This window comes from Agelaius phoeniceus, chromosome 5 (genome assembly GCF_051311805.1).
Source record: "Agelaius phoeniceus isolate bAgePho1 chromosome 5, bAgePho1.hap1, whole genome shotgun sequence".
Classification (NCBI taxonomy): Eukaryota; Metazoa; Chordata; class Aves; order Passeriformes; family Icteridae; genus Agelaius; species Agelaius phoeniceus.
The window spans coordinates 29,362,857-29,382,067 of NC_135269.1; the positions used below are offsets into that span (position 1 = coordinate 29,362,857).

Sequence of the window (19,211 nt, forward strand, 5' to 3'; positions counted from 1 at the left end):
CCAGTCTGTCTGGGAAGAAGTGATTGCCAGGCTTGGGTCACAATGTGGATCTGGTAGCTGAGAGCACCATGAGCTGAGCTCATGTGTACCCCAAACTATCTCTGTGGCCCACAAGGTACTCATCTGGTTTCACTGTCTCTCTTCCCCCACAGGAGGAGAAAAAACAACCATTGTCTTTGGAGGAGGGCTGGGAGGCTGTCCATTAGTGTTGGGAAAGACCCATGAAATACAAATCAAAATACCATTTGTTGTCTTTCACATTAGAATAACTCACAGTCAGAATTTCCTTCTAAAGAGGACAGCAGTTTATTTAAAGATGTGGTTCACAGTGATGTTCTTAACATGGTTTTAAAAGGACTTGCTTGTTCCTGTTGCGATATTTCTCAGAGTGGTTTGGTGAACAAGAAAGAGGAAGCTCTGAAAGCAGCTGTATAAAAACTGCCATCAAAGGCACAGAATAATTTGAAAACCAGACAGGCTCTGCTACTCTTTGTTAGCACCTTGTATAGCAATAAACCTAATTGCTACAACTGTGGCAAATAAAACTATGATACCTGTGTGCCTCTAACACAATAATTCTTTCCCAAATGGTGTCTGAGAGGAGCTGAAGCATTTTATTTCTATGTACTATATGACTTAAATAGCCCTTTTTTAATAGCAAAGGTGACAGCTTCCATTCATGTATTTATCTGGGGACTGTTTATTTGGTTTGTTATATCAAATGATCTAGAAGTAAGAGCTCAAACCCCTGAAGATACAGTACAGTATTCAACACAAAAATATAGGAAGACAATAAAGTATGTACCTCAGCATGGTTTTTTATACCAGATGAAATATTATTTCCATTTACAGGCACAGTCCACAACAATGGGCAAATACAAACATAAGACTGGGGGAAAGAGAAGGGAGGGGGGATGTTGCAGTGGACTGGCATCCTTCCTCAGGACACCAGGAGTGCACATCAGCTCAAGTTGTTGCAGAGGGTTGGTGCTGCCTCTGATTATCTGCTGCCAGTTTACCTTGGTTTTTGTCCTTCATGGAATAAAACATAAAGTTAAGTTAATCAAATCTTTAGAGATATAAAGTGGACAGAATTTCTTCCAAGAGATAAAGCAGACTTGGTGGCCCTATCACATCCATGCGAATGAAACATTAGTCATATTTTTTGATCTGAAAATCCAAGGTATAATTGCTTTTCTAGTCACCTTATTTTATTTTAATTAACATTAAAGTTTAAAACAATAATATATGATTTTGTTGAGAAGACTTTGAATTTTTTGTTTTGCTAGGAATACTTGTTTTCACTTTGTAAATTCTCAAGGGGATGGGAGAAAAATATCGATCAATTTTTCACTTACCAAGGCCATCAAGTGCTATAACAGTGATTATTCCTCTTCTTATCTCACCCAAACAGTAAAAGTTGATACAGGAACAAATTTTAGGGAATTTTGTGACAGGTGAAGTCTCTCAATGTCTTTCAGTATCAGTGGCCAGAGCTGGATGTTTTGAAAATCATGCCTGGGTTTCTGAAGAGCCTTTGCATGACAGCATTAGACAGAAACCATCTAAGAAAATCAAGATGCACCATGCCCCTGAGATGAGTGTGTCAGCTGCATCACTTTGTTTTCAGCTCTTCACATTGTCTCAGCGGTTTCACTTCCTTTAGGTGAGCACTTTTCAGAAGCTACTGCCTTTGTTATGCAAGTGAATCAATTAAACCCAATTTTAAATGAGCATCCAAAATGATATTTCATCTTCAAAGGTAGAGCTCTGGTCTTCCATCAGTGCTTTAACCACAGGCCTGAAGCTTTGGAGCAGCTCCTCCCTTTCCTGCAGAAATCAAGGGAATAAGGTTTCCTTTAGAAAAATGTCATACCAAAATGTTCCTGGTTACTGCAGTCTTGTGTTGTTAACCACTGTGTGTACACTGATAGGAGAGTCCATAAATAGCTTTTGTGGTATTGTGTGGCCAAACATGCTGCAGTGGAAATGCTGTAATAGCAGAGGGGAAGGAAAGAGTGTTGCCTTATCTGGTGTGCAACACATGCAGGCAAGCCCTTAGCTGTTTTTCCCTTGTAATTTACATATCTCCTGAGTGTTGAGAGTCACACAATTTCAGTCTTCAATTCTAATTAAGGTGAAGGAAAAAAAGGATGACATGAATAGCACCATCGAGTCTCTCAGCAATAGACTGTATAACATAAGGTAACGTTTTCTTCTTGCTGACAGCCAGAAAATAAAAGGTATCAGGAAAGGTCTGAATAGAATGTATTGTTTTCTTAAGTAAATTCTCTAAGCATTTTAAATGACTGAAGGTAAAAAAATTAATTCACCTGAAGCCTTTCTTTTTTCTAAAACCTTTTTGAACGCCTTACTTTTGAACTGTATAGTTCCATTTTGGTAATTACTCCCAGAGTCTTGGTATAAACTCTGCAAATACCTCAGGAAGTACTAAGAAAGGTCCAACCTGTACCTTGGAGAGGACCACTGTGAGAGACTGATCATGATACAGGGCAGTGTCAATTACAGGAATGTTTCTGTATCACTGGAGATAAAGCTATATGACTGTATACTTTTAAGCCACTTTGATCCAGGGTTATGTGGGTAAAAATACAGCTCTTAAAACTGGCTGTTTTAAGCTGAAAATACAAGTTTAATAGACATTATACTTGTATATATGTATAAGCTCCAAGACGTGTAGAGGATATTCTGAACAGACAGGTATGTCAACAGACCACATTCACCTTAAGGACTGAATTCCTCATTCCTTTACCTTCTATAGGTTGGGGTTTTTTCATGTCTATGTGTAGTGAGTGACAGTGTTTCATACTGAATTTACCCAGAGCAACACAGTCCAGACTTAGATAAAGTCCTTAGGTTGACTTAGGCAGTCTAGATGTGTTACCCTGCTTGTTGTGGAACATTTTCTGCTTTTAGACAAGCAGGTATTGATCTAGACAAACCAGAACCCATCAAATGATAGTGGTTTTAAGTACATTTGTACCATAGGGGCTGAAAGGGGGAAAGTATTTTTTTTCAGTGCATCCACATTGAATTGTCATGTCTTGAAGAACTCCCAGATTCTACTGATACATAGCACCTTCATCGCCCTTCATCTCCTCTGCAACAAAAAACACAACACTTTCTGGGTGCCAGGTAACGTTGCTGTGAAGGAAGCTGAAGGAGTGAAGGGTGTTTGTTGTCATCTCTCTAAACTACAACCAGGTGGCAGCGTGCCTCAGGACATTGCTGATGCAGCTGGATCTAGCTTGCCATTGGCTGTCTGTTCTCTAGGACATCGTGGGGATATGTATATTCTGCATCTGCTGCTGAAAAAGCACCCGTAGGCACTCAGGAGTCATGAGAAGAGATGCTATTGATAATCTGTCTGTGGTAGAATAATGGCCATACAAGGACATGCTGTAAGTCTCTTGTGGCAATCAGTATCAGATACTAGACCACAAATTTAAGCATCAGGCTGCACAGGTGTGTATATGCAGGTACAGATAGGTACATATGGAAGGGGTCACTGCTGCTATAGCCCTCATCAGTGTTGTTAGGAGAGTGTCCTGAGCCAAATCCTACATCCAAGCTGCCATTCTTACTTGCTATTGATTCTCACAGCCTCCTAAAAGGAGGTTTCCACATTTTAGCCCCTTTATACTTTCGTCCTCTAGGCCATCACTGCCAACAAGTACCACAGTTAAATTGGGACACACAACGGGGTAGCTTTTAACCACAGGCAGCTGGGGCAGTTGTTAGAGGCAATAGATCAAAGTGGATGGTGCAGAAAAGTTTGTTTAATTGGGTGCTAAAGCTGTTGTTTTGTCTGCACTAAATTGGACCAGCAGGAATCCTAATGTTGCATGTTCCCTGACTGCTGGGAAGAACTGATTTAAATGACACTGACAGGCCCTCACACAGATTTCAGTGTCTGAGATCTCAGAGCATCTTAATGTCATGTCACATTTGTTCCTCTCATCCATTGCTTACTTTTCCCACTTGCTTACCTCTGCTCATAGAGGAGATTTTTCCACATCCTCAGCTGAAGTCCCGTGTATGGTTCTGCATGTACCAGCAAGGATGCACCAAGCGTGGGGACTTCTGCCTCTGTGTGGAAAGATCTCAGGGTAGGAATGGGCATGTTTATACCTGTGTGTGTGCAGACCATGAGCAGTGCCCAGTACTCCATGGGAAAGGAGAGGAGGAGATCATCATGTTGCTTTCTTAACAGCATATGTTGTCTCACATGCATGGTGTATGGGTTGCTCTGGCACCCCAGCTGCCTCAAGACACAGCCACCAGTGTAGCACAACAATCTTCAAGAACTGCTTTGGCTTCATAGTGGACACAGATTACTGGGGTGAGATATCCCATAGACCTCAGAACAAAAAGGACTCTGATCACAGCCCCCAAAAGGGCTTCTTCATGCTTCTTTCTCAACTTCCTTGCACCTCGGGGTCGTCTTCCCTGGCTCCTGAAAATTCATTTCTTTTCAACGGGGTGCCTGAAGCATCTGCTCTGTTGCCCTTGACATGCAGTTGCACTTGGCAATGCTGACTGCAAGTGAGAAGCTTAGAACTGGCTCTTTATTACAGTGTCTTGTACATACTGTGACAGATGAAAGTCTGGAAAGCTACCTGAGGCTGACACTCAGGTGTGTAAACACTAGAGAGGTGAGAAGTACAGAAATGTCTGCACCCTTCCTGAACAGATGTCTTCACCTGTGTTTTTCAGAGACTAAAGTGGTCGGCTGTTTTTTGTACTTGGATTGACTCTTCTTGGCTACATGTAGTCCAGAAATGTAGCTCTTGAGCAGACTGGGGAAAAATAATAATTTGAAAACAAGATAAAAAGGCATGATTTTAAGAATTGTAAATTGGAGTGCAAATATGCCTTATATCTTTTAGAGATACCATTTTCATATTCTTTTGGAATAAATTTTGGTTGGGTTTTTTTTTGTTGTTGTTTGTTGATATATGAGCTTTTTGCTGTTTATTGCATCTATGGGATCCTGATTTACAGCTGTGTGGGAAAGTAGCAGTGACTCCTGGTTAAAGCACGATTCCTCTCTGTGGTGTTTTTGCCTTTACTTCTTCTCAGGGTCAAAACATCTTCTTTCCACTGGAACTACATTCTTGTGTTAGTTTCCAGCCTAATTCAATCCTTGGAATGAATTTGGCTATTCTTTTGCAGTCAATACAAAAACTTATTTCTTCTGTTATTTTTGTTGAGATTGCTGTATTTATTTTTCCTCTAGGACAGCACATGGACAGACACAAACTTCTCAAAAGTACCTTTGGAATGAAACAAGCTTAAACTGATGACTCAGTCACACAGCTTTTTCTGATATTTCTAAAGATCTTTCTCCTTAGGAAGGGGTTCTGTGGCTTCACAAGTAATGATTGCAGAATTGGATTCAGGCTTGAATTTGTTGCAAGGTTATAAAGGGATTATTAACAGCTGCATCTGCTAGTTGTAAATTCTGTCACAGGAGTTTGGGATTTGGCCATAAAAGTGAAAATTTCCTTTGCTAGAGTTATCTGAGGGAGACAGCCCTGGCTGGGAAGAAGGTGAGGCGGTAGCAAAAGGTTGGGTTCATGTTTACCTGACTATTTCAGTAGTTTGCTCTAAAGGGATGCAAAGCAGAATTAAAGCTGTCCCTCACTCCTCTGGGAAGATCAGATGGCAAAAATGCTGCTTAATTGTTCTCAAGAGAGGTGATTGGTTGGTGAGTATTGATTCACTGTGGAGCATTTGTCTTGAATTTTAATTTGTATCTGGCCCAGTAGGAAAAAGAATTGGCTTTGTCATTGGTAGATGATAAGAATATGCCATCCTTGACTGAAACAAATATCTGTGACCTGTTTGGGAAGATGGAGAAATCAATCACTATGTGACAAGTCCTGTGTTTGGTAGCCCCAGAATGTATTTCACTGCTTGAAACTGCTTGCATAACAGCAGGGAGTAGACTCCAGCTCTGAGGTTTAAAGTGTTTACTCTGTGAAAATCCTCTGAGTTCAATTTTCTTCAGATATTTATGATCCGGTGAAAATTAAATTGTGGTAGAAGGTTTATGAAGCATGAAGATACACATAAGAGAATGCACACAGTTGGATATTCACATCTGCACATTTTCCATTAAAATCCTGACTGCCTACTTGGGGGAAAAAAGAATTAGCTCAGAATTACACAACTGAATTTAGTTACTTGAAGTAATTAGGACAGTGTATGTGGCTTGTGAAGGGGCCACAAGGGTGACTTTTTGTATAGAATCATAGCTTCCAACTTATTAAAAGATGAAGTGTATAAAGTGCCTCCCTTGTTTTAATGATCTGCTGGGACTAGGGACTAAAGCAACTTGTGGAACTGGAATTACAACTACTGCTCTGCAGTATGATAGTGGTTCAAAAAGGACTTTAGAAATAATATTTTGAGTCTGTCAGCTTACCAGCTACTTTGGAGATTGTGTACAGCTGTGAAAGAGGGGGCACACTGCTCTGCAGTGGCTTGCATAGAATGGCGTATGAAGGAATATAATTCCATTTTCAGTAGTGTTTGTCTACTTTTTCACAGAGAGAAAACAATTTAATCCTTTGTGGCAATAGGTCCTTTTGGAAATAGAGAACTCTAGTATTAAGCCTACCTTCTGTCCTTTTCCACTTGTGGGATAATGCATGGTGGTTATCTGTAGTAACATCTGGGGACATTGCAATTTAGACATTGTAATTTTACCAAGTTGTATTAAAAGTTTGTTGAGTGGTGGGTGCTTTTTTTGGTTGGTGTGTTTTTTTGGTATTTTTTAAAATTATTTTTGAATGCTGTGTGAAAGATGCTGTACATACAATACATAGAATGGTAGCAGAAGATAAACTGGCCTGGAGACATAGAAATGCTAATTTTGGGCTAAATTGCTAGCATATACTTTGTAGTAGACAAAAATTGCAGAGAAGTAATTTCCTGGCATTCAAGCATATATCTGAGAACACCTGTTATTATAATTCCAGCTTTATGTTCCAAGTGAATAGAACTCAATAAATATTACATTTTGTTCTCATTTTCTGTATACAGATGTCAGTTTCAATTTACATAAGCTATATGCTGTGGAGTGTTTTTCTGCTTCCTCTGCTTGTCGTTCTGTATATTTTCATGTACGTAGCAACTCCTTGAATGGCTTTGCTATCTCTCTGAGACATACTGTATGAGGGGATGTATTCCCCAGATTTCTTCTCCCTGTGTCGATTGTTTTACTCTGTGAAGAAATCCAGCAAGCCTAAAGCAGGATATTACATTCCATGTTAAAGATTATGACAGACAGGTGACAAACGTACAGAGCCTGCTTGTTCCATGCTTGGTGATACTTGTGTCTTTGGTCAGAAAATCTAAATATCGTAAAATATTTTATGGGGTCAAAATATCATATGTTCACAGAATGTTCAGCCCATTCTGTGCTTCTGAATGCCTTGATCTAGAAATCTGTGTAGTGCTGTCACAGGCTGGGAGCCTAAGTTAAGGCATATCTTGATTTGCATATGTTACAGATGGATAAAAATATTTGCAAGTTGGTACTGCTGTATTTTCCCCCTTTCCTGCTGTTTCTGGTTGTTTGTGAATTGTACTTTCCTACTGTTTTAAGTAATCCTTAGTAATGCAAATATTAATAGGTTTAACAGCAACCAAATGAAATATTATTTTAAAACTGGATTTTAGTTTCTACAGTCACATCATCATTTTGCAATTGTAACAGGGAGGAGTAAAATACTGATTTGTTAGGTGTGTGAAAAAGAACTTTTGTTTATCTTGTGTTTTAAAAATGGGCATAATTAAATCATTCCTAACCAAGAAAACAAATTATAAGTGCTTTCACTAAAGTATTTAATTTGCAGTGTTCATTTGCAAAAACCCAGGGGATAATGGGGATTGATCCTGTGATGGGTGCATAATTCAATGCTTCTGGTGCATGCAGCACTCTCATCCTAACGAGTTTCAAATGATGGAAAAAATGAGTTGTATTCATCTGCCATCGCCCGAGAATCTTGCTTGCCTGTATCAAATGGTGCAATCAGTTGAGAGGACTGATGGAAACTGACAGCACATAATCTCATTCCAGTGAATCTGTACGCTGCCAGCAGGTTATTACTGAGTTTCTTTCAACACCTGTAGATTTTGCACTTTGATTTTCCTGTTTTGTAGTCTTTCAAACTCTCCCCCCCAAACCCCTAGCCTCTAATGCAGACACAGACTGGTCTGTGATTGAAGTCTTGCTGTTTTGAGAGGGAGAGTTGCAGAATGGCTCTCACAGACTGAGAAAAGATCCAAAATGGAGGGAGATTGGTATGGTAGCTACATGACCAAACATACATACAATACATGACTGGGCATGATTTGATTAATGGGGTGGAGAACTAGGGAGAAAAGGAGTGAGAAGCCTTGTGGTCACCCCCTTTCTCCTGTGCCAGATGGAGCAAATATTCAGCCTGTAGCCATAAAATCAGAAATTAATTCATCTTGTCCAGTTGATCAGAAGTTTACTGCTGACAATTCCATATTAAATATGCTGTTTTGTGATGAAGATTGAAACCCTTTTCTTTGACCTCCATGGCAAACTGAAGGAGAGATGGCTTGTGCTTGTCCTCCAGCCCAGCCCATTGACAACTATGGACTTGGAGATGGGGATGCCTTTGTAAGCACAGTCCATTCTCAAGGCTGAAATGATTCTGCTTCTCTTATCAGGCAGCAGTATCTGAAGCAAACAGAAAAGGGCTCCTGAGCCAGGAGATATCTTGTATGACATGTATTCAGACAGAAATTGCTGTGACCTCTGGGTTACCTTTGCTTATGTAAGGCAGGGGATGGCAGAGCAGGAGGAGGGAGGCTGCTGCCAGCCCCAGGGAGCAATGTGGGCAGGGCATACTCTGCCTGCTTCCAGTAAATTAAAAAAACTTCCTGAGACAGTGCAGAGTGGCCTTAACTTCCTACTGGCATTGACATGACATCATATCTGGTCATCATAGCATTTATGCTGTCTGGTCAGGGACAAACTTATCTTCTTCAGACATTTCTATAGCATTCCCTCAGCCTGAGGAATTGAGATTCCTGAACCAACAATCCAGCTCCTTTCCTCTGAAGATACAGTGTTTCTAAGCACTTACTGAGTTGAAACATTGATATGTGGAGTATCACACAGTAGGAAAATATTATGGGTATTTGATGAATCGTATAAGTTTTTGACTTGAGTTCAACAAGCCCCTGTGAATTTCCATGCTGCTTCAAGATATCTGTTGCTTTTAATTTGGGGGGGGATTTTGTATGTTTGGTTCATATTAGCACAAAAGGAAAAGACATGCTTTTACTTCTGTTGGAGCTCTTTTGGGTGCTAGAGTTGCCCATGAGCACATTTAGACTCCAGGGCTCTCAGGTGCCAGGACTTCTTCAATTAGCAGGGACTCTTCTGCCACTGGCTTTTTTCTGCTCTGTCTCTCTAAGTATGCTACTCTTGCCTCTCCTTTTCCTTCTTAACTGATTTTTTTTTTCTCCCTGTCACTTTACAGTAGAAATTGTAATGTTACTGAACGACTGCTGTGCCTCTCTGTCCTTTATTTATCAATCAAGTCATGTGGAACAGAGAGAATGCCTTGAAGGTCACTGCTTCCCCTTTGTTCTGCCTATATATTGAAATAAAGGGTGCAGGCAGGAAGGAAACTAGCTGTGCCCACTTTTTTAGGGGGCACCACACCCTAAAAAGGTGCACCTTGGTTCTAGTTCTGATGCTGGCTGTCCCATTTATAACTTTCATTTCCCTACAAGAGCAGTGCTGTGTGATTGTTAAAGGAACTGGGATTCTGTAAAACAAAATTTCCCATGCTGCAATATGGAAAATCTCATCTGACCCATCTGTGATGCAGGATGAGTAATGTGAATGGAAATGATGTGGAAGTTGTAACATGGTGAGGGATCCTGAGCAGTGGCAGAGAACTGAAGCATGACAATCCTAATCTAAACACACAACCCGTTATTTCTCTCATTACATTTAATTGTTGGGGTTCTTTTTTGTTCACCCTGCTGTAGTGGTTTCAGAGAACTGTAGGGCCCAGGCTTGGTGCAGTATTCTTTCAAAAGCATCAATGTCTACAGGTGAAACAACTGTCCATAGATTCCAAGGTGAAGTTTGTTTTGGAGTCACTGTTTGTCTGTCACTTGTTTTTCCAACAGCATGGCACATATGTATTTCTGATACTGTCTAATCTCCACATCTACCCATTTTCCATGTTGCCTTTGTGCAACTGATACATTGCACATACAGTATGTTCATATGGTATTATCATCTTATTTCAAGCCCATTTCAGTAAATTTAGACTTCTAAATCTGTCCTCCCATGTACTTGTAGTCCCCTCCAGATGCTGTCTGTCCTGTGCATAGAAGATGCATGTTCTCTGACTCAGTGTCTGTCAAGCCCTAAGTGAGTATCACACAATACAGCCTTTCTGTTTGGCAGCTAACCTCTGAGAAGGACATTCTGGTTTTCTATTGTGAAAGAGCATAAAAAAGTTGTGTATTCATTTAAGGTGTAGAGCATCTCTGACTTCTGTCATACAGAAAGTCCTTTTATCCTGTCATAGGAGGAAGAGTGGCACAATCTGCCTCTGATAAATCCACATTAGTTCTTTCCTAACTCTCTGTGACCTACTGGGTGTTTGCAGAGAGCCTATTTCCTCTCCTGTTTCCTGTGAGCTGAAGTTCAACAGGGCCAGGCAATCTCTGATCAGTCAGCATTATTTGTTTCTCTCACAAAGGCAGAAAATCTTCTGATGAATGGAAGTTCCCACACAGAGTCTGTCTCTTGTGTGGCAGTAACTATCATCTATTTAATTTCTATTTTCACAGCATTTTTATAGACACTGTGTTGTCTATCTATACTTTTGATGGAAAATTTCTATCAGACTTCCTTTCAATAATCACTGCTGAATATACAGTCCTTTATTTAGAGAATTACTATGGCAGTGGAAATTGTGGTAGTCTACTTTCTGAAACAGTGGGAGTTAGAGAGCAGAGTCCTGTCTCTGACGCAAAAGCATTGATCTGCCTGTAGCTTTACTACTGGGAGATTGAGGTACATCAGCCCAAATTCACTCCAAAGAATTTGAAACTTTTAAATGACAACTCATTTCTCTTTGCACAGAATATAGAGAGTGTCTGGGATAGATATTTAGGTACCACATATTAGGAAAACAAGTCAGCTGGATGAACTTGGGCAACAGGGAGCAAGTAAATGCACTTTGAATTTAATTATTTACTGCATGAATTGATGCAGTCACTTAACCTCCTGCAAAAAACATGGGGACCTCACTAAAAGCAGAATGGCTGAGAAGGACTCCTTTTGGTTACAATTGTGATACCCAAAATGCTGAGATTAAAGAAAGGTTGTTGAGGCAAGTAATTTAGGTTGTGGTACAAATTGCGCTAAAATTAATGCATGGACTGCAACTTCAAGAGAGCTGAACTGAGCTCTAAGAGAGAAAAGAATTCAGTAAACACAGAATCAGAGACTATCCTGAGTTGGAAGGGACCCATTGAGTCCAGCTCCTGACCCTACATAGGACCATCCCCAAGAGTCACACCATGTGTCCAAACCCTTCTTGAGCTCTGTCAGGCTGGTGCTGTGACCACTTCCCTGGGGAGCCTGTCCCAGTGCTCAACCACCCTCTTGGTGTGAACCTGTTTCTAATATCCAACCTAAACCTCCCCTGACACAACTTCAGGCCATTCTCTCGAATCCTGTCACGGATCACCACAGAGAAGAGACCAGTTCCTCCTAGAACTTCCCCTCCTGTTCCCTTCCTAAGAAGGCTGCAGGCTGCAGTGAGGTCTCCCCTCAGCCTCCTCTTCTCTAGGCTGAGCAGACCAAGTGACCTCAGCCGCTTCTCGTACGGCTTCCCGTCAAAGCCTTCGACATCTTCATTGCTCTCCTTTGGATGCTCTCGAGTAGTTTAATCACAAGACACTACAGAATATTTTTGTTGCTGTTCAAAGGTTTTATTTAGTTTAAAAATTTTAAGTCTTTTTCTTAAATAAAAATCTTCCTATGGCTAGTCTGATTACAGCAGAGGAGGAGTTAATGAAAGCTTTCTCTGTTCTCATCTTTCCTCCAAATTTTCAGTTTAAGATTTTGTCTATATCTGAACCTGTCCAAATATAATGTCTTTTGACCTTTACCTTCATTATTTTTCACATTGATATCTTGTTCAATTTCAGCTTGCTAGTTTTGGGGGAGAGATGAATCGCAGAATCAGAGGAGCTGATGGCTCTGTGTTCCCCTCCTGCTCAAAGCAGGTTTTGTTAGAGCAGGTAGCTTGGGCAGACCAATGTTGGGTCTTGAGTATCTCCCAGGATGGGAGTTCCATGACCTTTCAGGGAGTCCCATCCCATTGCCTGGCCAAAACAGATCTCTGTTGAGCAGATGGCATCCAAAACAGCTCTGAAAGCACTGTCGGGATCTTGGTGGATGGACAAGTATCCTGGGTTTCCACTAGGAACAAGCAGGCATTCATAATTCTAGAGAGACCTTACATGCAATAGGTACTCCATCCTTCCTAGGGGTTTTTTTGATTGCCTCAGTTGAGGTTTAACTGGTATGTACACAAAGTGGTCTTGATGGAATTTTTCCAACAGGGAGATACAGTGGTCAAGCTGTGAGACTAGGTTATCTCCCATTCAATTTTTCTAGCTAGATTTTTTTGTGGGCTGCTACAGAGCTTGCTGTTAAGGAGCTTGCTATTGCTCCTTTGGGTCAGCGAAGAAGATTCCACCAGATCTTTTGGTGGACATGGAGCTATCTGAGCTGACTGCTGAGTTCTTTACCTTGAACCAGTCACAGTGTCACTTCTTTGAGTGTGTTTGATACTGATTTGGTGGAAAGCCAAGTGTGCAGAGGGGAACATCACCTCCTGTAGCGTTCCAGCAAACATTTGGGACTGAAAACTGCCATGGTACTGGCCTCCATCCCTGCTGACCTGCAAAGAACAGTTTGAGGAGACCAGAAAAGCCCAGAGGAATGGTAAGGTCTAGGACTAGAATTAAAGGTGACTCTCTTTTTTTGCTGATCCCCTAGGGCTTGCTTCTTACAAGATTTGCCCTCCTGATTTCTTGAGGCTGGGCACGCTTTGCAGAGATGGGATGACAGGTAGCTGCCTCCTCCCTCCCCTGCAGCTCATGCTTGGAGGGATGGAGGCTGCTTTTTTCCTCTTGGAGCCTCCTGTAGATATGTCAGTAAACCACGTGCATTGTGTTATGGGAAATATTAAATGCTGCAACTTTCTTAAAAGATTAAATTTTTTCCCCTTGGTAAACATTATGTGAATATTAAATAAAATATTAGCTCAACAAGTTGCATGTGTTAATAGCAGCTCTCACAGGGATGCTCATCACACTGCTGGTTTTAAAGGGTCTTGTTTTTGAAATGGTAAAATTTACTTCTTGTATTTAAATACCATTTCTAGTTTCTCAGTCTCTGGGATATTAGTATTGAGACCCATAAACCAAAGGAAAAAGAACTTTAAAAGCATGCAATCTAACATCTCTTGTTTGTTTTTTTTTTTAAGCAAGGTTTTTAGTCCTGAGGGATTCTTAGTTTTTAAAAATACTGAAATTCTGCTTTGACTAGACTTGCTCTGCAGCCTTGTACTTTCTATAGCCATTAAAACCAGCCTCAGTTTTGGTCTTAAAACTTGAATGATTGAAAAAAAAACTTGAAAGATGTCTGCGACAAATGTTAATAATGCTAATTAACTTTTGGCATGGCAAAATGGCAAGATTATTAAAATGTTTTTTAGTTTTGTGTCCCTGTGTTGACTGATTGGATTGTTTGGATGTCATTAGGCTACTTATTTATAGCAAGAGTATGAGCAATGCACTGTAAGCAGGGGAAGTTATTCCTGGCTGCTTAGCTAGAAGTTCAAATGTTAATTTTTGTTAGTGTTTAAATTGAATGAAAGCATCATTTTGTTCAATTCTTCATTATTCCAAAGAAATCGATTACACAAGAGCAACTGAGGCAACAACCTTAATCTCTCCTTTTATTATACAAGTTGACAGTGCCAGTATTAGCCTGCAGTCTTCCTGACTCGTTTATGAATGTTGTACATCGCTTTGCAGTCACTTAATAAAATTAAATTTCCTGAACTGGAGAGAAACTGTTCAATTATTTTGAGAATAAGAGCCCAGATATTCACAGCATGGAGATAACAGTCATATTTTATAAAAAAATATCCTTAGTTGAAGGATATATTTTGCAAAAGATCCCCTAATGGAGATAGTGTTTAATCTTTCTGTTGTCTCTGGATTTTATGTACATGACTGAGTTCATGATGCCACACACGCACCATTACCATTCTTGCCCTCTTAACCACCCCATGCATTAAAAACCCAATACTTCCTGACAGGAAAAAAAACTAGGAGCAATCCTTCTCTCCTACCAGAGATCTTTCTTATAGACTGATGTTCTTCCTGCACCAGAACTCAATAAAAGAACTTATTTTTTTTCAGTCTAGTTCAAGAACTTGACCATTTGTATTGATTTTTACCTTGAGAACTGTGTGTAAAACTTGGGATCAGCTAGGGAATTTGTTCTGTTGGGTCATTCTGTCATGATTTAATAGCTGTGTAGCTCTTCTAGCCTCTGTGAACGGAGCCTGCAAAATCTCCAGGGCCTTTGTACAGCCTTCATGACGATGGTGTTTGTTAGAAATGGTATTTGGCTGCTCTGCAGCCCGTGACTGAGATAAGAAGGAGGTGTCAGCCCCTGTAGTATCATTTTGGTTTTGTATCTCCTATTTCTACCCTAGCAGCCAGGGCAATGCTCATGCCTGGAACTTTTCTAGTCCCTGCAGTTTTCTGCCCTTCCAGGTTCAAAGTGTATTTTAGGTCTGGCTTCAAGCTCAGCGGGCCTAAGATTGAAGGACTACTCCTGGGTTTTTCAGTGACTGAAGGAGGACATTGATTTAATGATTCTGGTTTGCTGGATATATGGGGATATTGCTGCATGTTAGAAGTTAAAGATAGGTTTTAAGTTTAAGGGTGGGGTTTTTGGAGTTACATTTCTGAAGGTTGCCTGCTGGTAGACATGCAGATCTAAGTTCTGTATGAGTAAACTGAAGAAGACCGTGATGCTATCATTGATGGGTTTGGTATTAACTGGCAGTTGTCTCAAGCATTCCACAATGTTAATATGCACCTGACAAAAAACAGTGCAGAGAATATATTTACAAGAAAAACAGCTAAAATTATTTCTAAAATGGAAATTTAATAAAGTGGAAAACAGATTGAATGAACTGGTGAGCTAAACACTACTGGTATGTTTTAGCTGTCCCTCAAATTTTCCTCGTTAGAGGGCTATGGTTTGGTGTGGGTTTGTGAACAGATTACCAAGCACTGCCCTCAGAAAGCAGATCAAAAATCTCTAAATCTGCTTTTAAAACCTGTAGAGAAAGGTACAACAAAGTCGTCCTCCTTTGCTGTATCTGTAATAAATAATAAAACTGGAATGGGGCAGGATGATAAAAGAACTAAATGACTGTTCCTAATGATTGCCTGTGTATAGACTTAAAATAATTTGGTGGAAACAAGTTCAGAGGTTTACTTTGGCTGCTATTTTGCAGTTCAGACTGGCTGATGAATACAATAGTCTTGCTGGCCTTAATATTCATTAATTCAAATCATGTCAGTCATTATCTGTTCTTTTTACTCTTCTTTTTTTAGAACAGGTGCTTGTGTATTTGATCAGTTCTTACTGAGGTGGCTCCATTTGATTTCTCAGTATAATTGCAGTTTGTGCATATCTGTCTGTAGTGTTTTTGAGTTTTGCTTTTTATTGTTTCTTGTTCCAGTAAATCAGTCATAGAAGAAAATGTGGAGTCATCTGAGGGGAAGATCTAAGTAGACTGCTGAGCTATCTTCAAATCAGATATCTAGCAGACTGGCCTGGAAAAAACAACACCATCTGGATATGGAAAGAACCCTTAAGATGTTTTTGCATCACAGAAGCTTATTGACAGGGTAAATGTGCAGCAGTGAAAACCTGCCAGAAATCTGTGAGCTGGTCCATGTGCTTTCCAGCAGCAGTGGGTGTAAAAACTTCCTGGACTAACAGCCTGCAGCTGTACTTTAATTAACTTCCTGTGAATTTCGGCTCTCACTGAAGTTCAGTTCCTAGATGTTAGGACTACTTGGGGAAAAAAAAACCCCTTGTTTGATTTATTATTTTCAGTTCCCTGTATGGATCTCTCCCAGAAGTTTTTCATTGTCAGTAGATGAAACATAGTGTTTTATCCAATCTAAACTAGTGATAGCTTACACTAGTATGTGTTTAGCCATCTAAAAAGATCAGCTTTTTAACTAAAACTGTTCTTAAAGCCAAAAGACTAAAATTTCTGCTCAGTACAGTTACCAGACTTTTCTGTAGCAGATGTTAAAACCTCTTCTAAGGAATAAGCCTTTGGAGAGTTGCATTCCACCACTAACCTAGTAGAAGCACAGATGATACTTTAGTTAGCATGGCAAAGGCAGTGGGTGTCACGTTTAGCCTGATTACTTATTCAGTATGGATAGCTATTACTTACGTGAAGATGCTTGGAAACGGGCTTTGGACTAAAGGGCAACTAGAATAAATGTCTGCTTTAGCTAGACCAGCTGCCTCATCAAGTCCACTCCTGTGATCAGTGCTTGTTACTCATTTTAAGGTATAAATCAGTATTTTTGCCCCAGTACAGCTAGTAGGACTGTTTTTTCAGAAGCTCTCTCTCCAGGCCTGGAGGAAAAAATTGATCTCATCCCTCTGATTGGAAGAAAAATTGTATTGCATCCTGCTGTTCACCTGCACACTCTCAGTACACTTCAACAACTGTCTTGGATTTGGGGAGGTGTAAAGGATGCTTTCAGTGTGTTCTGTTAAGCAGAACTATTTCCAGGAGCTGACCCAATCTAAATCAAAATGTGGTGAAAGTGAAGTAAAAAAAAAAATGGCTTAAAAGCCAGCCTGTGCTGTAATCACTTGGTGAACCTTTCCCCTTTCATTTGAGTTCATTATCCTAACCTGAGGAAGCTTAAAATCAGACTGAGTGCAGATGTTATCAAATACGACTCTGTATTCAGAGCTCTGTGCCGCCTCCTGACTCTGCTCCATTTTTAGCTTTGGAATAATGTAGCACTCGCATGATTTATTACACAAAACATTCTGGCAGCAGAAAGGATCAAGAGTAGGTGGAGCCATTATAGCTGTTATCTAATTCCTTTTGAATGTTAGAGAGTATTAAATTTTTAAAAAAAGGCTTTTCTATGTGTGCTCCAGGGTTTCCATTTTGTGTTGAAAAGGAGTGGATTATCTAATAGCTATTATTGACCCTCCCTAAACAAGGTAAGATCCAAATGCTGGAAATCAAAAGCAAGAACTCCCAGTAACCTTAGGAGGGCAGGGGGACTTCTCTGGAGGGCAGCCTGGACATCTCCCTTACCAGCCTGTGCCTGCTGTAGAGAGATCAGAGGTGGTGCTGGAGGAAAACAGGCACTCCCTCCTGCGTCTCCTCCTGGTGTGTGACTCCCACAGCAGACTCGCCTGGATCTACCAGGATTGTGGTGTGAGGAAGGAGGAGGTAGGTGGGGACAAACTTGTACCTTTTCAAGAAGCCTCTGCAGGCTGCAGTGAATAAATAACAGCTGAACATGGGAGCATGGGAAGTACTAGCAGCTGTCAAAAACCTCATGTTCAAGCACAGCATTGTTTTTTCCCCAGTCGAGAAAATTGTTTTTTCCCAACTCGTGTTGGATGATGCAATGGGCCACTTCTCATGAGAACAGGGAACAGTCATAGCCCTAATCTATATCTGTGGGTTAGGCAGTGGGACCTAGGAGAGGGAAGTGTCACCATCTGAAATGTCCTCAGCAAGGAGATAGCACTGCAGCCAGCCCCTGTCCTGCTTCCTGTCCTCCTGTGTTGGATTTGATGGCTTCTTGAGGAGACCATGTATCACAGCAATGAGCTGTGTACAGTTCAAGTGCCAAACATGGCAGAGGGACCTGACAAAAGAGGAGTGTGAAGTAGGAGGCAGCATGAGCTTTTCTGTGTCCTCATGGTTCAGCTCCTGCAACCCACAGCACCTCTTGGATGTAGCTAATGCAGAGAGCAGGAAAGAACTGGCTGTGAATAATAGATTTAGAATATTTTGGGAGAATAGCACTATAAAAAATCAAAAAAGATGAGCTGGAGGTTGCATTGCTTCAGTAAAGCTTGCTCTGCAGTGCAGAAGCAATGAAGATTGTGTTACTCTTTTGTTTCATCAGAAAGTGCATTAATAAAATTATTTGGTTTATTATTTTGCTCATTCTGCTAACCTGAGAACAAGACATGGGAGAGCTTTAGGCATCTCCAATCTGCAAGCACTCTTGTCTGTTCAATTTTAAGCTTGATTGTGTGTGACTGTGTAGGGAATAGGAACAAAGGCTTCATTTTTCTTTTGTTTGCCTTAGTAACCTTGCAATGAAAAGTCAAACCAGTTCACATATTTTTATAGGATTTTAATGTAGTTTATAAAGAAAAAGTACATAATTGGAAAAAGAGTAAACCTAGGTTCTCCTTGCAGTTTCTGGTCCCTGCAGAGTCTCCAGCCTGTTCAGTGATGTTTAACTATTAAAATTCATTCTGGAAACATTGCCCACATATCTTTGGTCAGAAAAATCAGCCTTCAGAAACACTGTAAGCACCTCAAGCCCTCCTGCACCTTCTGTCCGTCCTAGACAGACAGGGTGAGTGCATGCTCATGCAGTGCAAGAGGCTTTGTATTCATGAAAGAGGAGGAGTCATCATCTAGTTTTGAGGAAGGCTCTCAGGCTATCTTTAGCAGACAGACAACTGCTGGGTTGCACTTATAGAAATAGAAACAACCTTCTTGTGTGACTTCAGTGTTGAGGTCCTTGCTGCTCAGCTTATGCTTTCATGTCTTTCCAGGGATAATTCCTACAGCTGCTACAGGAAGTTAGAAACCATCTACCTCTCCATATTAATGGTACCTACTTAACCCTTCTCACCTTGCTGGGAGAAATTTTTCACTCTGGATTGCTTAAGGAACAATGTTGGCTTCCTGAGTAAAACTTAACTGTATTTAGATAGTGCTGTTATTTGCTTTTCCAGCCAGGACTAGGTGGTCAGCTGTGGTGGCAGCCTG

General features: G+C 40.6%; 1 protein-coding gene across 2 annotated transcripts in view; it reads left to right on the top strand.

The window, feature by feature from the left end:
- The window catches only part of TMCC3 (transmembrane and coiled-coil domain family 3), a 133,677-nt gene that overhangs the window by 23,743 nt on the left and 90,723 nt on the right, over window positions 1-19,211 (top strand). The window contains exon 1 of one of the 2 annotated variants that reach the window (XM_054631857.2): window positions 18,965-19,052. The exons of the other annotated variant lie outside the window; for it this stretch is intronic. Within the exon in view, the coding sequence (XP_054487832.2) occupies window positions 18,975-19,052 (78 nt within the window). The 5' untranslated portion in view covers window positions 18,965-18,974. Of the gene's footprint in view, window positions 1-18,964; window positions 19,053-19,211 lie in introns of those variants that run through there. 2 annotated transcript variants of the gene reach the window in all.